This window comes from Chiloscyllium plagiosum, unplaced genomic scaffold (genome assembly GCF_037043375.1).
Source record: "Chiloscyllium plagiosum isolate Xiang-an unplaced genomic scaffold, Cpla_swu_hap1 HiC_scaffold_23, whole genome shotgun sequence".
Taxonomy (NCBI): Eukaryota; Metazoa; Chordata; class Chondrichthyes; order Orectolobiformes; family Hemiscylliidae; genus Chiloscyllium; species Chiloscyllium plagiosum.
In genome coordinates this window covers 26,351,868-26,368,045 of record NW_028270161.1, presented here as the reverse complement: position 1 = coordinate 26,368,045, position 16,178 = coordinate 26,351,868, and the positions used below count along the sequence as shown (strand labels likewise).

The window sequence follows — 16,178 nt, the reverse complement described above, 5'->3', positions numbered from 1 at the left end:
ACTCCAAGAGTAGCTGGCAGAGGCCGTCTGCTAATTTCCCCTCCTGACCACCAGGCAGATACAGTTTGGCTGACTGCTGAATGGGAAATGAAAGAAAAAGAATTACTAAAAGTTCCATTATTGGATGTGACAGAGCCTGTGTATTTTAAAAAAAAATTGACGATGCTGGAAATTGGAAATACAAACAAATTTCCTGGAAAAACTTAGCACGTCTGGCTGCATCTATGCATTTTTTTTTACTTTCTTTTGCATTTTGACTGCCTCACCATAATATATTGTGGCTGTAGCAAGTTTTGAGAAGGTCTATAACTCAGATTGAGATTCTGGATGTAGATTTGCCCGCTGAACTGGAAGTTTCGGTTTCAGATGTTTTGTCACCATCATCAGTGGTGATGTTACCTAGTATGGTGACGAAACTTCTGAAACAGAACTTTGCAGCTCAGCGAGCAAACCTACATCCATATTGTGGCCATGTTTTACATAGTTTCCTGTGGTCACTATAAATGCTTGGAGCTGCATTATATGTGTGCCTAAACTAAGCAAAGCACTATGAAGAAGAGTAAAGAAGGTAGTAATGAATTGAAGACAGCTAAGCACACTCTTAGCTGAGTGATAGTAATCATTTTGCTTTGTGTTTGACTTTAGATTTCCCATATAAATTTAGGCTTGTATCACACAAAAATGAGCAAAGTAACTGTTCACTAACTACTGCAGATCATGCTTTATAAATTGTTTCTCAGATTATAATCTTAAATTACTTTATAACATAAATCTTACATAAGAAATTGCAGGTACGAATACCATTTTAGAAATTCAACTGAGCTTGGTGTACTTATTGGAATACCTGATGTTTATGCAGTTTTACCAAATCTATTTTAACAGACCAGAGAAGAACGAAAAATGGAAGCTATTATGCAAGCATTTGCGAAGATGGAAAAGAGAGAGAAAAGAAGAGAACAAGCTTTAGAACGAATCAGCACAGCAAAAGATGTCAAAGTGGAGAACAAAGATAGCCAAGCAGTTACTGTCGCAGATCCCACACAGGTATATATTACCATTATTTTCTCAAAAGACTGTAGGGAACTTGATAAGGAAGGCCCTTCTTCTGTTTTTGTTTTATTCATTCATGGGATATTAAAGTAGGCCAGCATTTATTGTCCACCTCTAATTGCCCTGCAGAAGATGGTGGTGAACTGCCTTCTTGAATTAGTGCAGTCCTTGGGGTGAAGAGACATTCTCTGTGCTTTACAAAGAGAATTACAGGATTTTAACACCTTGACAGTGAAGGAGTGCCAGTATAGGAAATCAGAATATTATTTGCCTTGAAAGGAAATTTGCAGGTGGTGATGTTCCCCAGAATGAAATGTAATTGACAGGATCTACATATTGAAAGAAAAAATTAAAAATGGAATGTCTTTCACAGCGTGGGATTCCAGAAACAAAAACAGAAGTTGCTGGAAAAGCTTTGGCAGCATCTGTGAAGAGAAATCAAAGTTAACATTTTGGGTCTGATGACTGTTCCTCAGAATATGTCCAGATATGCTTTTGATAGCCATTAATGTCCATCTGAAGTTTTGTCAGTGCTGTAATGTGGGAAATGGGTGACTTTTGGAGCATGTAATTTCAGGTCGTTACAGAATTACTGGTGGTCAAGAGTGCAGACCAGCTGAGAAACATAGCAGGATTTAAAGTTGTTCAAGCAATAATTTGCTAAGATCAACATATTAACAGGAAAAAAAGAGTGAACTAAATCAAGGAACTGAACTATGGGTACAAACAAAGGGATTAGAAGAAACTTTGTAAGACTTTGAGATGTGACAAGCTACCAAAAGTGACAACTGCTCAAGAAACAGGGAAAGATTGGTTGATGTAATTTAGCAACTTTAATAGTGGGTTGTTATTAGGTTTACAAGCAGTTAGACATGCTTGAAACCATGATTTGAGATATCAATTTCCAGAAAGTAATGTTAACAAATGTCTCAGGAACTCTTCACCATGACATTAGCAGTTAATGTGTTCTCAGGCACCTGAGGCTCATAATTGGAAACTACACAGAAACCAATTACCTTTGGTTCACCTTCAGACTCTGCAAGACCAATTCTTTGAATGTGCAGATAGACATTACAAAAATGATACACTATACCAACAAATTATAGAAAACGTTCTCTGTCCTCCTTCAGAGTTTTGATACCTGTGTCCTATTATAAGTGGAAAACAAATTATCAGAGTAAGCAACAGTTTTTCTGGTAACCTAGGCTCAAATACTGCATTCCCATTTGCTTCCCGATGCCAAGGCTTCTTTCTTAAATGATCTAGCCAAATACTCCATATAGACTTCAAAACTAGACTTGGAAGCCCTGTCACTTAAGATATGTCTGCTGGAGAAAGGTTTCAATATTTTTCCATAGTTTAATCATTTAAATTTTATAACAATCAGGATGATGTGGCCTTGGTGAAGGATTCAAGAGAAGCTATATGATGTCTGCATCACATGAGACCTTGTTAGAGTTTCAACAGACGATACATGTGATTTTAAAAATGTACTCCATAAGCTAAATTTTTTGTGGAAAACAAAAACCACTTGTATATCAATAAATGTTATCAGTTGGCCGATAGGTTCAGGGGATTAAGATAAAACAAAATTCTACTGTTGAGGGTTTTATTTTGGAGGACTAGTCAAATTTTATCGTAAACTACATTTTAGGTTTTGGGTGTTCCTCTTTTATTTTCATTAACTCCTTTCTTAGGTTATATAGGCATGTGCCAGCATTAATTTATGTATTTTTGTTGATATATGTGGTTTTGTTAAAGGAAATTTGTAAACTACTACTTCGAATTTTGTGAGCAAGAAGCAAGGAGAATTGATGAGGATGGTGCATTGAATAGTATCTGTATGGATTTCAGAAAGATATTTGACATGGTCCCACGTGGCGGACGAAGAATTTAAAGCCCTTGGGATACAGCAGAAAGTGGTGGGTCGGATCCGTAATGAGCTCATTGACAGAGAATAAGTGCAATTGTTGATGGGTGTTTGTGCAGATGGAAAGCAGATACCATCGGTGTTGCACAAGGTTTAGTTTTAAGTCCCTTGCTCTTTGTGGTATATAGGAATGATCTCACTTGAATTGTGGGAGGCATGACTGGGAGATTTGCAGAGCACGCACAAATTGACTAAGTAGTCAGTGTGGAAGAGAATATCAATAGCAGGAGAATTTCAGTGGCTTGTTGAGTCGCTGAAAAGTAGCAACTTGACTTAAGTTTGGAGAAATGCAAGGATATGCATTCACGGAGGGCAAAGTAAGAATGAGAATACACGATAAGCAGGTGGGTATGAAGTAGTTAGAAGAAGGGAAAGACCTTGGAGTGCATGTCTCCCCGAAAGGTTGCAGGATCAATAGATAAGATGGCAAAGAGATATACAGGATGCTTTTCTTCATTAGGCCAAGATACTGAATGCAGGAGCAGGGATGTAATGTTGAAACTATACAGGACACTGGGTAAGTCATACTGGGGTTTTGTCTATAATCCAGGGCTCTCATTGCAGCTAAGACATAATTGTTCTGAAGGGAATACAAAGAGATTACAAAAATATTGCCAGGGCTTGAAGAAGGGCTTATGCCCGAAACGTCGATTCTCCTGATCCTTGGATGCTATTTGACCTGCTGCGCTTTTCCAGCAACGCATTTTTCAGGGCTTGAAAATTGCAGGTATGAAGGACGATTTGTTAGGCAAGGGTTATTTTCCTAGGGACAGGGGAGAGTAAGGGGTGATTTAATTGAGGTGATTGAATAATAGAGTTTGAGTTGAGTTAGCAGGGACACCTATTTCCCCGAATAGCGATGTCACTCAGATGGTATAGATTTAATGTGATTAGTAGAAAGATTTGACAGGGCATGAAAACCTTTTTTCACTCAGTATAGTGGGTGTCTGGAATTCGCTTTCCAGGTCAGAAGTTGAGATGGAAACACTTAGCCTATTTAAAATCAACTTGAATCTGCACCTGAAGTGCTGTAACCTGCCAGGCTATGAGACTATGTCTTGGTACGTGGAATTTGAATGGACTGTTTGGGCTCTTGTGGCACTTTGATAATGTCCCTTACCTCTGAGCTGGAAGGCCCATGTTCAAATTCCACCTGCTCCAGAGGTGTGGAATAATGTCCCTGGAGAGATTGAAGGAAAAGTATCTAAAATTGTTTATTTAGCCAGCACAGTGAACCGAATGGCCTGTTTCTATGCTGTAACTTTTCTATGATTCTGTGGGTACTTGGACTCTCTCAAAAGCAAGTTTAGCAAAACTCAACAATATCTTTAATAGCCATTGTCGCTTGGTTAAACAAAACACAACAAAACAGAAGGAAAGCATTAATTTTAGGACACTATAGTATTAAAATTGAAAGGATATGATGAGCCTAAGTTGGCAAAAAAATGTAATAACTGACATCTGGCAATAAGGAAAAAAATCACTGTAAGCACGTTCCCCACAGACGAGGGAGGCCAGAGCTAAATGTCCTTCAGGTAATTTACAGCATGAGATGCTTTGATATGGAAAAGTACAAATTTAAACTTTTATGCAATACAACTATTCAAATTTGATTATCCAGTTGAGATGTTCATCACAATAGGAACGTTTATACAATACGGTATTGCTTTGTTCAAAGATTCAAAAATCTGCTGTCTCACTTTTGCAGTCTAACTGGTCTCTTTTACTGCTATTTTCCTCGGTGCCTTTTCTGCCCCTCTCCTACCCTCCCTATGGTACTCCTTACCTTCCTCAACTTTCATCATTCCTCTCCTTACTCTCTCTTTCTTTCTGTGTGTGTGTGTGTCTCTGTCTCTCTCTCTCTGTCTCTCTCTCTCTGTCTCTCTCTCTCTCTCTCTGTCTCTCTCTCTCTGTCTCTCTCTCTCTCTCTGTCTCTCATGTCATGTTAGTCACTCTCTCTTTCCGCCTCTGTTTTTCTTTAAGTAGCTCACTTGACTAAGATTCATCCCTTGTTCTGCTACTTCTCTTGAAATCTTTAATTATCATTCATCAAGGAGATATATTTTTGTCACCAATATTGATTAAGGCCACAAATACTCTGTTATGTGCACCACACAGATATCAGCTTGAAATTTAACGTGTTAGAATTCAAACAAGTTTCGCTTCAAAAGGTAGGAACTGTCTAGTTAGATGCTGAGTCCCAGCAGGATTTATCTCAGCACCATCTCGAATAAATGTTATGAAAAGTTACGTGCCTGAATTGATTCTTTGTCTTCAATGATGAATTTCATCAAGCATTATTTCCTTAACAGGTATAAAATTTTAATTACTACATCATGTACCTATTTCTTCTAGGATTCAGTCAAGGAAGAAGTTTTAAGCAAACCAAATCCTGCCAGGGTAAACAGAGCAAAACAGAGGAAAAGCTTTTCTCGCAGTAGAACTCACATAGGACAGCAACGTCGAAGGCACAGAACTGTCAGTACGTGCTCAGATGTTCCACCATCTTCTCCAGAAGTCGATATCTCCAGTAACCAACAGAATGAGGTTGAAAATTCTTTTCCTGAAGCAACACCTAGGTCATGTGATGCTAACATGGAAGAAGAGGCAATTGAAGTAGAACCGTCAACAACAGCAGAAACCACCACAGTAACAACAGAGGAAGCAGCAGGAACACCGTCACCAACCAGTAACAAAACAACAAAGTACCCCAAGACAAAAAAGGTATATGTGTATGTATTTAATATGTCTGTTTATCTTATTAAAATTTCTGTGCCTTAAAAAAACAGGCCCATAGAATCTATTTTTATGGTTCAGAAATGGGCCACTTCGCTCATTGTGTCTGCATTAGGATTATCAAAATATACTTCGTCTTCAGCACTGGTAGTACGATCACATAGTACGTATGTCACATTAACCAGCTAATTGTTTTTAAAAAAATGCTAATATTTCATTTGTATCTTACTCCTATTTTACAAACACTTACTTCCTACTTTTAAATTTCCAATTAAAAAAAAAACATTTTTGTACCTTTCTCCTTTTAAATTAAGTTTCATTCCTGCAGGACCTAACTTGGGTAATAAGATGGATAGCAAATACAAAGATTGTTTTAAATGTTATAATTATTGTTGGTTTTCTAGCAATATTAATGATTTTAATATGTTTTTTTTTCAGCACTTGGTCAGTGAATGGTTGAATGAGAAAGCTGTTAAACCAACAGACAACCCTTTAGATAGACCTCTGCGGATAACAACAGACCCTGAGGTTTTAGCTACGCAGTTGAATTCATTACCTGGCCTTACACACAGTCCCCATATTTATACAACCCCTAAGCATTATATTCGCTTTTGCTCCCCATTCTTGTCAGAAAGAAGAAGACGGAAAGAATCTTTGGAACCAAAAGCTGGATCATGTAAAAAGGTAAAATAATTTTGTCTCTTTTTCTCCATGGTTGTATAAATTTATGAATTAGCTTGGTGTCATTCGTAACCCAGCAATGATTTTTATTGAACAAATGTGGAATTGCTGAAGTTTCCTATAATTTTGAAATAGTTAAGGATTCCACTATCTACACCCACGTATCCAAAGCACGTGAATTTCCACTCTAAATAATTTATTTTTTTGTCCCCAGGATTGAATCTACATTGTTTTACAAAGGCAATTCCTTGAATCTATCTAAAGTTCTCAATTATCTGAATATTAATTTAAACACCGAAAAACTGATAACTTTAATGTTCGACTTCTGTTTTTGTCTTGTTCTCTGTCATTATATTGAATAGCATTTCATTCTTATATTTTTGTGAAGCGTTGGTTAAAGCAGGCCTTGGAGGATGAAACATCTTCAACAGTTGCTGATGCCTTTGACTCCACGTCTTATGATGGCTCTCTAAGTCCAGCAATGAGTGGAGAAACTAACAGCCCAGGCACAACTGTAGTCAGTGGGAATTGCTGTTTAACAGGTATTGAAATGCACTAATGTCATAATGAACTGAAACATTAGAGTTGTAACAAGCTGGTGATTTATTTAAACCAGAATTGTAATAGATTCCATTTTTCAATTGTGTAGTTTCCATATATGAAATTGTTTCAAACTCTACTTGTTTTTCCATATTTCATATCTATTTGGGATAGGTCCTTGCTTTTATAAAACTTGGGATACCTTCTTATAATCTCGCATCAAGGGGTGTATTTAATTTGTGGTGATCCTAAAATTAGATTTTAAGTAGCTTTTTAAACCTTGAGTTAGTAGAACATTGTGTTTGGTATGTTAGTTACTTTGAATCAGTTCAGTCCAACCTTGAGTAAGCTACTGTCAGTTGCATACAAATGCAAAGAACTGCAATTTGCTGAAAATTTAAAATAGGAACAGAAGGTACTGGAAATGCTCATTATACAGCAACTGTGGAGAGAGAAAACGTTAAAATTTCAATTCAATAGCTGTCATACAAGAGAAAAATTAGAGATGTAGAGGTTTCTAAGTCACTACAATGGCAGGAATACGGGGAGGGGAGAGCAAAGAACAGATGAGATTAAATAAAAGAGATGACTGAGCAATGCAAAAGGAGGTGGTAATTGAGCAAGAAACAGAAGGTCTTGTCTCCGAGAGGAGTGTAAATGGAATAACAGAATTGTTACCAACAGGGCATGACACTGCTTCAGTCAACTAAAATTGTTGAACTGTGCGTAGTCCAGATGCCTGTAAAGTGCCTACTTGAGAAATGAAGTGGTACTTTCCACCTCAAAATTTATTGGAACAGTGGGAGAGGCTGAAGTGAAAATGGGTTGCAGAATTAAAATGACAGGCAGTTGAAATGTTGGGTCATGCTTCTGGGCTCAGTGGATATGTTCTGCCAAACAGCTACTCTCTATCCATTTTGTCTGTCCAAACTATAGGAGACTGCATCTTAATCAGTCTGTTTCATCGAGAAAATGTTTGAAAGGAGGTTTGCATCTCCTTCCCTGGGTCTTATACAAAATGTGTTAACTTTGATTTTTCTTCTTCTTTTGTGAATTAATTGATTAATTATTCAGATTTTCACTTGTCTTTAATTCCAAAAGTGGTTTTCTGTTCTCATCTTGTGCCTTGTCTTACAGAATTAATTACCCCTTTAAAGAAGAGGAGATTGCGCCACCTAACAGATTCTGGGTTACTTGAACCCTCCACTCCAAACCCTTCTCCACAGACGACTCCCCCATTTGTTGATATTACAGCCTCAGATCCTTCAATGTGCAGTACTCCAACAAAAGGAAAAATAGAGGATGAATCCTGTAGAAATGGCTACAAGCCTGTTTATTCACCTGTGACACCCGTAACACCCAACCTTCAAGGAAATTCCCTGCAATTTGAGGTGAGTTGATCCTTAATAGGAAACTGATGTTGCTGAAGTATTGTACGAACCATTACATTATAATTGAGCCTGCTGTATTTTGCTTTAAGGTAATACTATGCCTGATATGACAAGATAATCTCCATAATTGACTATTTGTACACTGGAGACATAAAAAAAATTAATAGATTGTCTTGTAAAGTGGAAATTAAATAACAGCTAATTTAGTTCATGCTAAATATATGGCCAAAGACTTTTTCTTGAAGCAGTGGTGATTTTAAATAATAATTGCACTTAGGATTATAAATTCAATTAATTAGATGGCTTAGTCTGTGATTCAGAATAATGGCAACAGTGTAAGTTTGGTTCCTGATTTTTGGCTGAGGCAGATTTGGGACCTGTCTCTTTGTTCTGTCCCTTAAATGGAAGTTAGCAGCAAACCACCACTGACACAAACTGTCAAGATAACAGTCAAGGGTAAAGCATTAGCAGTCAGTGAGCCCAGGTCTGCCTTTGGGAGGCAGAATTCAAGACGATTCTGGGAATTTAATGTATTAGAAATTTTGAATTTCTGTAGGATAACACGACTTTCAAAATAGAAAAGAGACAATCACACCCTTTAAAATCTTATTTTGACATGAAGGTAGTTGTTTTGTGAGCCTATCCAAAGCTTTATGAAGTATATAAAGCTTTATATAGTGGGGGAATGAAACACAGTCTACTGCTTCATACAATGCCGGTGTTCTGTCCACAGAAAAGACCTTGAGGTTCCAGTTGCTTGCCACTTCAACACACCATTGTGTTCTTTGGCCAACATCTCTCTCTCAGTGCTCCAGTGAAGCCAAGCGCAAGCTGAAAGTGCCACACCTCATTTTCTATTTAGGAACCCTGCAACCTTCTAAACTTAAAATCGAGTTCAACACTTTTAGGGTTTGAGCACCTTTCCCCATACTTCTCCCACCCCCACAAACTAGGCCTTGTCATTACACAGGCTGCTACCACACACTACCCATTGTCAGTTACTAATTGTGTCCCAATTAGCAGCTTTTAATTTCAACTGACCTCTCTCTGGGCGCTCTGTCCATCTATCATTTACTCTCTTTCCCCCCCCCCCCCCCCCCCCCCCCCCGTCTTTTGTGTAAAAACCATTCTTTTCCTAGCTGCCATTAGTTCTGAAGAAGAGTCAGTGGACCTGAAACATTCATTCTAATTTCTCTCCAGATGCTGCCAGACCTGCTGAGATTTTCCAGCATTTTCTGTTTTTTGCTTTATAAAGTGTTGTGCTTTCTGGGGATCTGTGTTACCAATCCGAGATCAGTCTCTGAATTGTTTTGATGAAAGTAGTGCCTTCAGATTTCTGCAACCTTCATTTTTATCCAGTTGAATTTGTAAAAATGCATTCTGAATATTTGTGCAGTATAGTTGGAAGATCTCTCCAGATTGTGTACATGTATTTTGCCAGCAGTGCTTTTCATTTCAGAGGGTATTTCTGAAATGTGACATGATTATAGATTGGTTGCCTAGCTTTCTCCATTATTTTGGAGGTGTTTAGAGTTCATGAGGGTAAGTTAATGGGCTCATTCAGCTTGCCATATTATTAAGCAATGAAATAACCAGAAACATCCCCAATGAGACATTTGGTCTTCCTCGATGGAATATGCCTGTGTGGGAACAATGATGCTTGATAAATGACCGTCGGCAAGATACCAAAAAAAAATTGGTGATCTAAATCTTTCATTTACCATGTCACATTGGCTTCTTTCTCTTGTCATGTGATTTCAAATTAGGCTTTGTTCCTAGGCTGCTTATGGTAAGCGTTAGCAAACAATATTTCTTCCAGATGTAAATCTAAGATATAATTCATAAAATTCTATTTTGAAGAACAAGGACAGCAGACACAGGGGAGCTTCACAACTGGCACGTTCCCTCCAAATCACTTACTATCCTGACTTGGGAACTTTATCATCATGCTTTCACTGCAATTGTGTTAAAATTCTGGAGTTCCCTTTTTAGTAGCACTATGGCTTACCCATGCACCAAGGACTGCAAAGGCTCAAGAAGACCCTAGCACTCATTATCTCAAAGCACTTTATGGCTATCAAGGTACTTTTGAAGTGTTGTCACTATTGTAGTGTAGGAAAGGTGGCAGAGCTGAATAATATGTTGCTGGAAAAGTGCAGCAGGTCAGGCAGCATCCAAGGAGCAGGAGAATCGACGTTTCGGGCATACGCCCTTATTCCTGAAGAAGGGCTTGTGCCCGAAACGTCGATTCTCCTGCTCCTTGGATGCTGCCTGACCTGCTGCGCTTTTCCAGCAGCACATTATTCAGCTCTGATCTCCAGTATCTGCAGTCCTCACTTTCTCCTAGGAAAGGTGGCAATCAATTTGTGCATAGCAAGCTCCTTCAAACACTGATATAGCGTAAAAAGAGCTTGTTTTTGGATGAGTTTACAAGTTGTTCAGTAAACATTAATTTATATGGAATGTCATGAATAAATTAATGGTTGTCTGGTTTTAAAATATCCATTTTTAATATTGTTATCGTTTGCTTCTTTCCTTTGACCTGTCCAAAGAACATTTCATCACCTGAAAGTTCCCCAGAAGTTCAGCGAAGAACATACATTCATGAGGTACAGTAATGTTAATTATTTTGTACATACTGTAAATGTCTGTGGTACCATTGTCAGCTAATGCATTCTTTTACTCACTGTCACTTTTCTAAAGTTAACATGAACCACTCAGAGCATAAATGAGATTAAGTCTGGGAAATTGATGGCTATTCAGTTCATTGTGCAACCCATTTGTCTTCACTTTCTAACTTTGCAGAATTTCTTGCTCTTCTGAAAGCATTTAACTTTTTTTTAATAGCTTAGATGCTGATTGTCTCCCAGTGATTTGACTATTTTCACCAGTTAAGAAAAGGCATGCATTTATGTGTATTACACTTCAAAGTACTTTACTGACAATGAATTATTTTAAATGTAGTGACTGGAGCTTGTAGTAATTAAGATATTTATTTTGAACCCATAATTTTCCATCCACAGCAATGACCAATTCATTTGTTTTATTCTCATTGGTGGAAGAAATATTTGCCAGAAATCTGCACCACCAGCCAAAAAAATGAACACCACTAACTAAAGAAATCTAATGATACTATCGAAATAAATATATAATCATTTGATAGTGGGATTTAGCAGTTTTTATAATTATGTGGAGCACTACAACTTTGTTTACCATTATTCTTGCAGAACTTCATCAAATGCAGTTGGAACTTTAGTAGACTTCCAAACCCCCCAACCCTTCCACTTTCCAAGAAAGATTCAAAGCACCAAGATTATTTGTAACGCCATCACAACCACTGGTATAAGTGTAATTGGTTGTGGATGTCCCTACAATTTATTTTGAAAGTACTTCTCTTTGTTTCATCATCCACTATGAACAAATGAGCCACGTACAGTCTGATCCAGATACACGAGAGGACATTTTCTTTAAGAACTTTTATCAATGAGAGAGCCTTTCAAATGCACAAGCCAACTCGTTTATAAGTCCTTGTTCTAACTTACAACTGGGTGTCCCCCACTTGTCCTCGGCTCGAAAATTCCATAACAGAAAAATGTTAATTTTACTTTTTAAACATGATTTTTAATTTGATGGTATATAACAAATGATTCCAAACTGATTTATTTACTGTTTTTGTAGAGAAGTCATTAATCTGTTTTCTGTCTGCCATTTATTTTCTCATAGTCAAATTTTGCATTAATATTGTCATTTTAATTTTCTCCTTTTGTATCACAGCCAGATGAAAAGTTTCTTTAATTTATGACTTTTAATGTTTTTATTTGCTGTTTTTTTTTCTCTATATCAGACGTACTAAACTGCTAATATAGTTTTCCTTCATGAAATTCTTCTTATAATATGACTGTTGAAGGTTTATAAGTTTGTGTAACTGCTTTGAGAGGCAAAACATTGAACCAGCAGAGTTGAGAAAGAGTCCTGATTGTAGGAGTATTCAGGAGAAACAGAATGTGTGACCTGCACTGCAAGCAGCCATAGTACTTCCAGGAAAAGAATAGGATTAACCATTCATAGCACCTTAGCAAATTTTACAAGAGGGATGGGTTGCATCTAAACTGGAGAGGAACCAATATCCTCACAAGGATGTTCATTTGTGCTACTCGGGTGGGTTTAAACTGGAGTGACGGGACTGGGATCCAGAGCAACAAGTCAGCAAGTGGATGGATCAAGGGGAAGGTACATGTTAGGACCAGTAAGTCAGAAAGGAAGGATAGGCAGAGACCGGTAAATGAACACTGAGATTGATGGGCTGAAGTGCTTTTGTTTTTCAAAGCAAGGAGAATTGAAGGTAAGGGAGGTGTGCTTAAAACCTAGATAGGGACATGGGAATATGATGATGTGGCCATTTCAGAAACTTTGTTGAGAGAGAGGCAGGACTGCTCAGCATTCCGAGGTTTATTGTTTTAGATGCGATAGAGAGGAAGGTAAAAGAGATGGAAGAGTTGTATTATTAATCAGGGACAATGTTACATCTGCACTCAGAGGGCATACTGTGGAGGGCTCATCCACTGAGGCAATATGGGTAGAGGTCAAAAATAAAATGGGCACAATCAATCTCATAGGATTATCAATCTCTATAGCATCCCATCGACAGCCACCGAGACATTGAGGAACAAATATGCATGCAGATTATGGAAAGATACCATAAAACAGAGTTGCCATACTGGATGACTTTAATTTCCCCAATATTGACTGGGCCTTCCTTGGAGCAAGAGGCTTAGAGAGAGCAGAATTGAAGTGCATCCAAAAGGAATCCTTGAAAGAGTAGGTGGATAGTCCAACTCGAGCCAGGGCCCTACTGGACCTTGTCTGGTTAATGAGCCTCGCCAGGTGACTGACCTTTCAGTGGGAGAACATTTTGGAAACAGTGATCTAAACTCCTTGAGATTTAAGATAGCTATAAATAAGGATAATTCAGGACCTTTAGGCAAGGAACTAAATTGGGGAAGGGCAAATTACATTAGTATTGGGCAGGAATGTTAATTAGGAGGAGCTGTTATCAGGCATTACCACATTTGACTTGTGGGAATTGTTTAAAGACTTGCTGTTCCAGTAAGGAGGAAGGACAAGGGCGGCAAGGTAACAGACCCTTGGATAATGAGGGAGGTTACAAATTTAGTCAAAAGGAGAAAAGCATATATAAAGCATTTACGAAGCTAAAATTGGACCGGACCCATGAGGAATACAAAGAAAGCAGGAAGGAACTCAAGCAGGAAGTTAGGAGAGCAAGAAGACAGCCATGAGATGACCTTGGCAAGTAGGGTTAAAGAGAATCCTGAGGCATTCTGTACATTAATTAATGTGTAGGTTTGCTCGCTGAGCTGTAGTTTTGATATCCAGACGTTTCATTGCCTGGCTAGGTAACATCATCAGTGGCGACCTCCAGGTGAAGCGAAGCTATTGTCTCCTGCTCTCTATTTATATGTTTGTCCAGGATGGGGTTCCTGGAGTTTGTGGTGATGTCATTTCCTGTTCGTTTTCTGAGGGGTTGATAGTATCTAGATCTGTGTGTTTGTTTATGGCGTTGTGGTTGGAGTGCCAGGCCTCTAGGAATTCTCTGGCATGTCTTTGCTTAGCCTGTCCCAGGATAGATGTGTTGTCTCAGTTTAGATTAGATTAGATTACAGTGTGGAAACAGGCCCTTCGGCCCAACAAGTCCACACCGACCCGCCGAAGTGTAACCCACCCATATCCCTACATTTACCCTTTACCTAACACTACGGGCAATTTAGCATGGCCAATTCACCTGACCTGCATATCTTTGGACTGTGGGAGGAAACCGGAGCACCCGGAGGAAACCCACGCAGACATGGGGAGAATGTGCAAACTCCACACAGTCGCCTGAGTCGGGAATTGAACCCGGGTCTCTGGCGCTGTGAGGCAGCAGTGCTAACCACTGTGCCATCGTGCCGCCGTGAATTGGTGGTTTTTCTCATCCGTGTGTAGGGTTACGAGGGAGAGAGGGTCGTGTCTTTTTGTGGCTAGCTGGTGGTCGTGTATCCTGATGGCTAACTTTTCTCCTGTTTGTCCCCAGTAGTGTTTGTGGCAGTCCTTGCATGGAATTTCGTAGATGATGTTGGTTTTGTGCTACTAGGATTCCGAGGGGTCTTAGTAGCCTGGCTGTCATTTCTGAAACTTCTTTGATGGAATCTCAAGAACAAACCATGACAAGCAGACCAAACACAACCAGAAACCCTAACCACCTTACATACATCAAAGAAGTTTCAGAAATGACAGCCAGACTACTAAGACCCCCTCGGAATCCTAGTAGCACACAAACCCACCAACACTCTCAAACAAAAACTAACAAACTTAAAAGACCCAGTACAACCCATGGACAAAACCAACGTCATCTACAAAATTCCATGCAAGGACTGCCACAAACGCTACATAGGACAAACAGGAAGAAAGTTAGCCACCAGGACACACGAACACCAGCTCGCCACAAAAAGACATGACCCTCTCTCCCTCGTAGCCATACACACGGATGAAAAAAACACCATTTCGACTGGGACAACACACCTATCCTGGGACAGGCTAAGCAAAGACATGCCAGAGAATTCCTAGAGGCCTGGCACTCCGATCACAACACCATAAACAAACACACAGATCTAGATACCATCTATCAACCCCTCAGAAAACGAACAGGAAATTACTTCACCACAAACCCCAGGAACCACATCCAGGACAAATATATAAATAGAAAGCAGGAGACAATAGCTTCGCTTCACTTGGAGGTCGCTACTGATGATGTTACTTAGCCAGGTAATGAAACGTCTGGATATCAAACCTACAGCTGAGCGAGCAAACCTACACCATAAACCTCAACCTGAGCTACAAACGGTGGCACAGTGGTTAGCACTGCTGCCTCACAGCGCCAGAGACCCGGGTTCAATTCCCGCCTCAGGCGACTGACTGTGTGGAGTTTGCACGTTCTCCCCATGTCTGCGTGGGTTTCCTCCGGGTGCTCCGGTTTCCTCCCACAATCCAAAAGATGTGCAGGTCAGGTGAATTGGCCATGCTAAATTGCCCGTAGTGTTAGGTAAGGGGTAAATGTAGGGGTAGGGGTATGGGTGGGTTGCGCTTCGGCGGGACGATGTGGACTTGTTGGGCCGAAGGGCCTGTTTCCACACTGTAAGTAATCTAATCTAATCTAAAAACCTTCACAAACTATGCACATCGATTAATAATAAGAGGATAACTAGGGAGAAGGTAGGACCACTCAAGGATAAAGGAGAGAACATGTGCTTGGAAGCAGAGGATATGGGTGAAATCTTGAATAAGTACGTTGTGTCAGTAATCACTCGAGAAGGATATGGAGGATAGTGAAATTTGTGTGGAGCATGCTAATTTGCTGGGCCGTTTTGAGATCAAGAAAGTAGTAGTGTAGGATCCCTTGAAGAGCATTAAGTTGGGTAAGTGCCCAAGGCCTGATGGTATCTTTCCCATATTATTGAGAGAGGCAAGAGAGGAGATTGCTGGGGCCTTGACCAAGATCTTTGTATCCTCATTAACGACTGGAGGACTGGTGAGTAACTGGTGTTGTTCCTCAGCGTAAGAAGGGAAATGGGGATAATTCAGGAAACTATAGACTATAGAACATCGGGGGTTGGGAAGCTATTGGAGAGAATGTTTAGGGATAGGACCTATGCGCATTTGGAGAAGTATGGCCTAATTAGGGACAGTCAGCATGGGTTGGTGCAGGGCAGGTTACGTCTTATTAACTTGATTGAATTTTTTGAGGAGGTGACAAAGTGATTGAGGTACATGTTGTTTAAATCGGTTTTAGTAAAACT

At 39.4% G+C, this 16,178-nt stretch overlaps 1 protein-coding gene across 6 annotated transcripts in view; it reads left to right on the top strand.

Annotated features, from left to right (window-relative positions):
• The window catches only part of kmt2e (lysine (K)-specific methyltransferase 2E), a 129,113-nt gene that overhangs the window by 84,292 nt on the left and 28,643 nt on the right, over positions 1 to 16,178 (top strand). For all 6 annotated transcript variants that reach the window (XM_043713857.2, XM_043713858.2, XM_043713861.2 and 3 more), the window contains 6 exons: positions 883 to 1,044; positions 5,336 to 5,704; positions 6,155 to 6,400; positions 6,786 to 6,939; positions 8,075 to 8,328; positions 10,881 to 10,937. In XM_043713857.2, the coding sequence (XP_043569792.2) occupies positions 883 to 1,044; positions 5,336 to 5,704; positions 6,155 to 6,400; positions 6,786 to 6,939; positions 8,075 to 8,328; positions 10,881 to 10,937 (1,242 nt within the window). The remainder of the gene's footprint in view (positions 1 to 882; positions 1,045 to 5,335; positions 5,705 to 6,154; positions 6,401 to 6,785; positions 6,940 to 8,074; positions 8,329 to 10,880; positions 10,938 to 16,178) is intronic.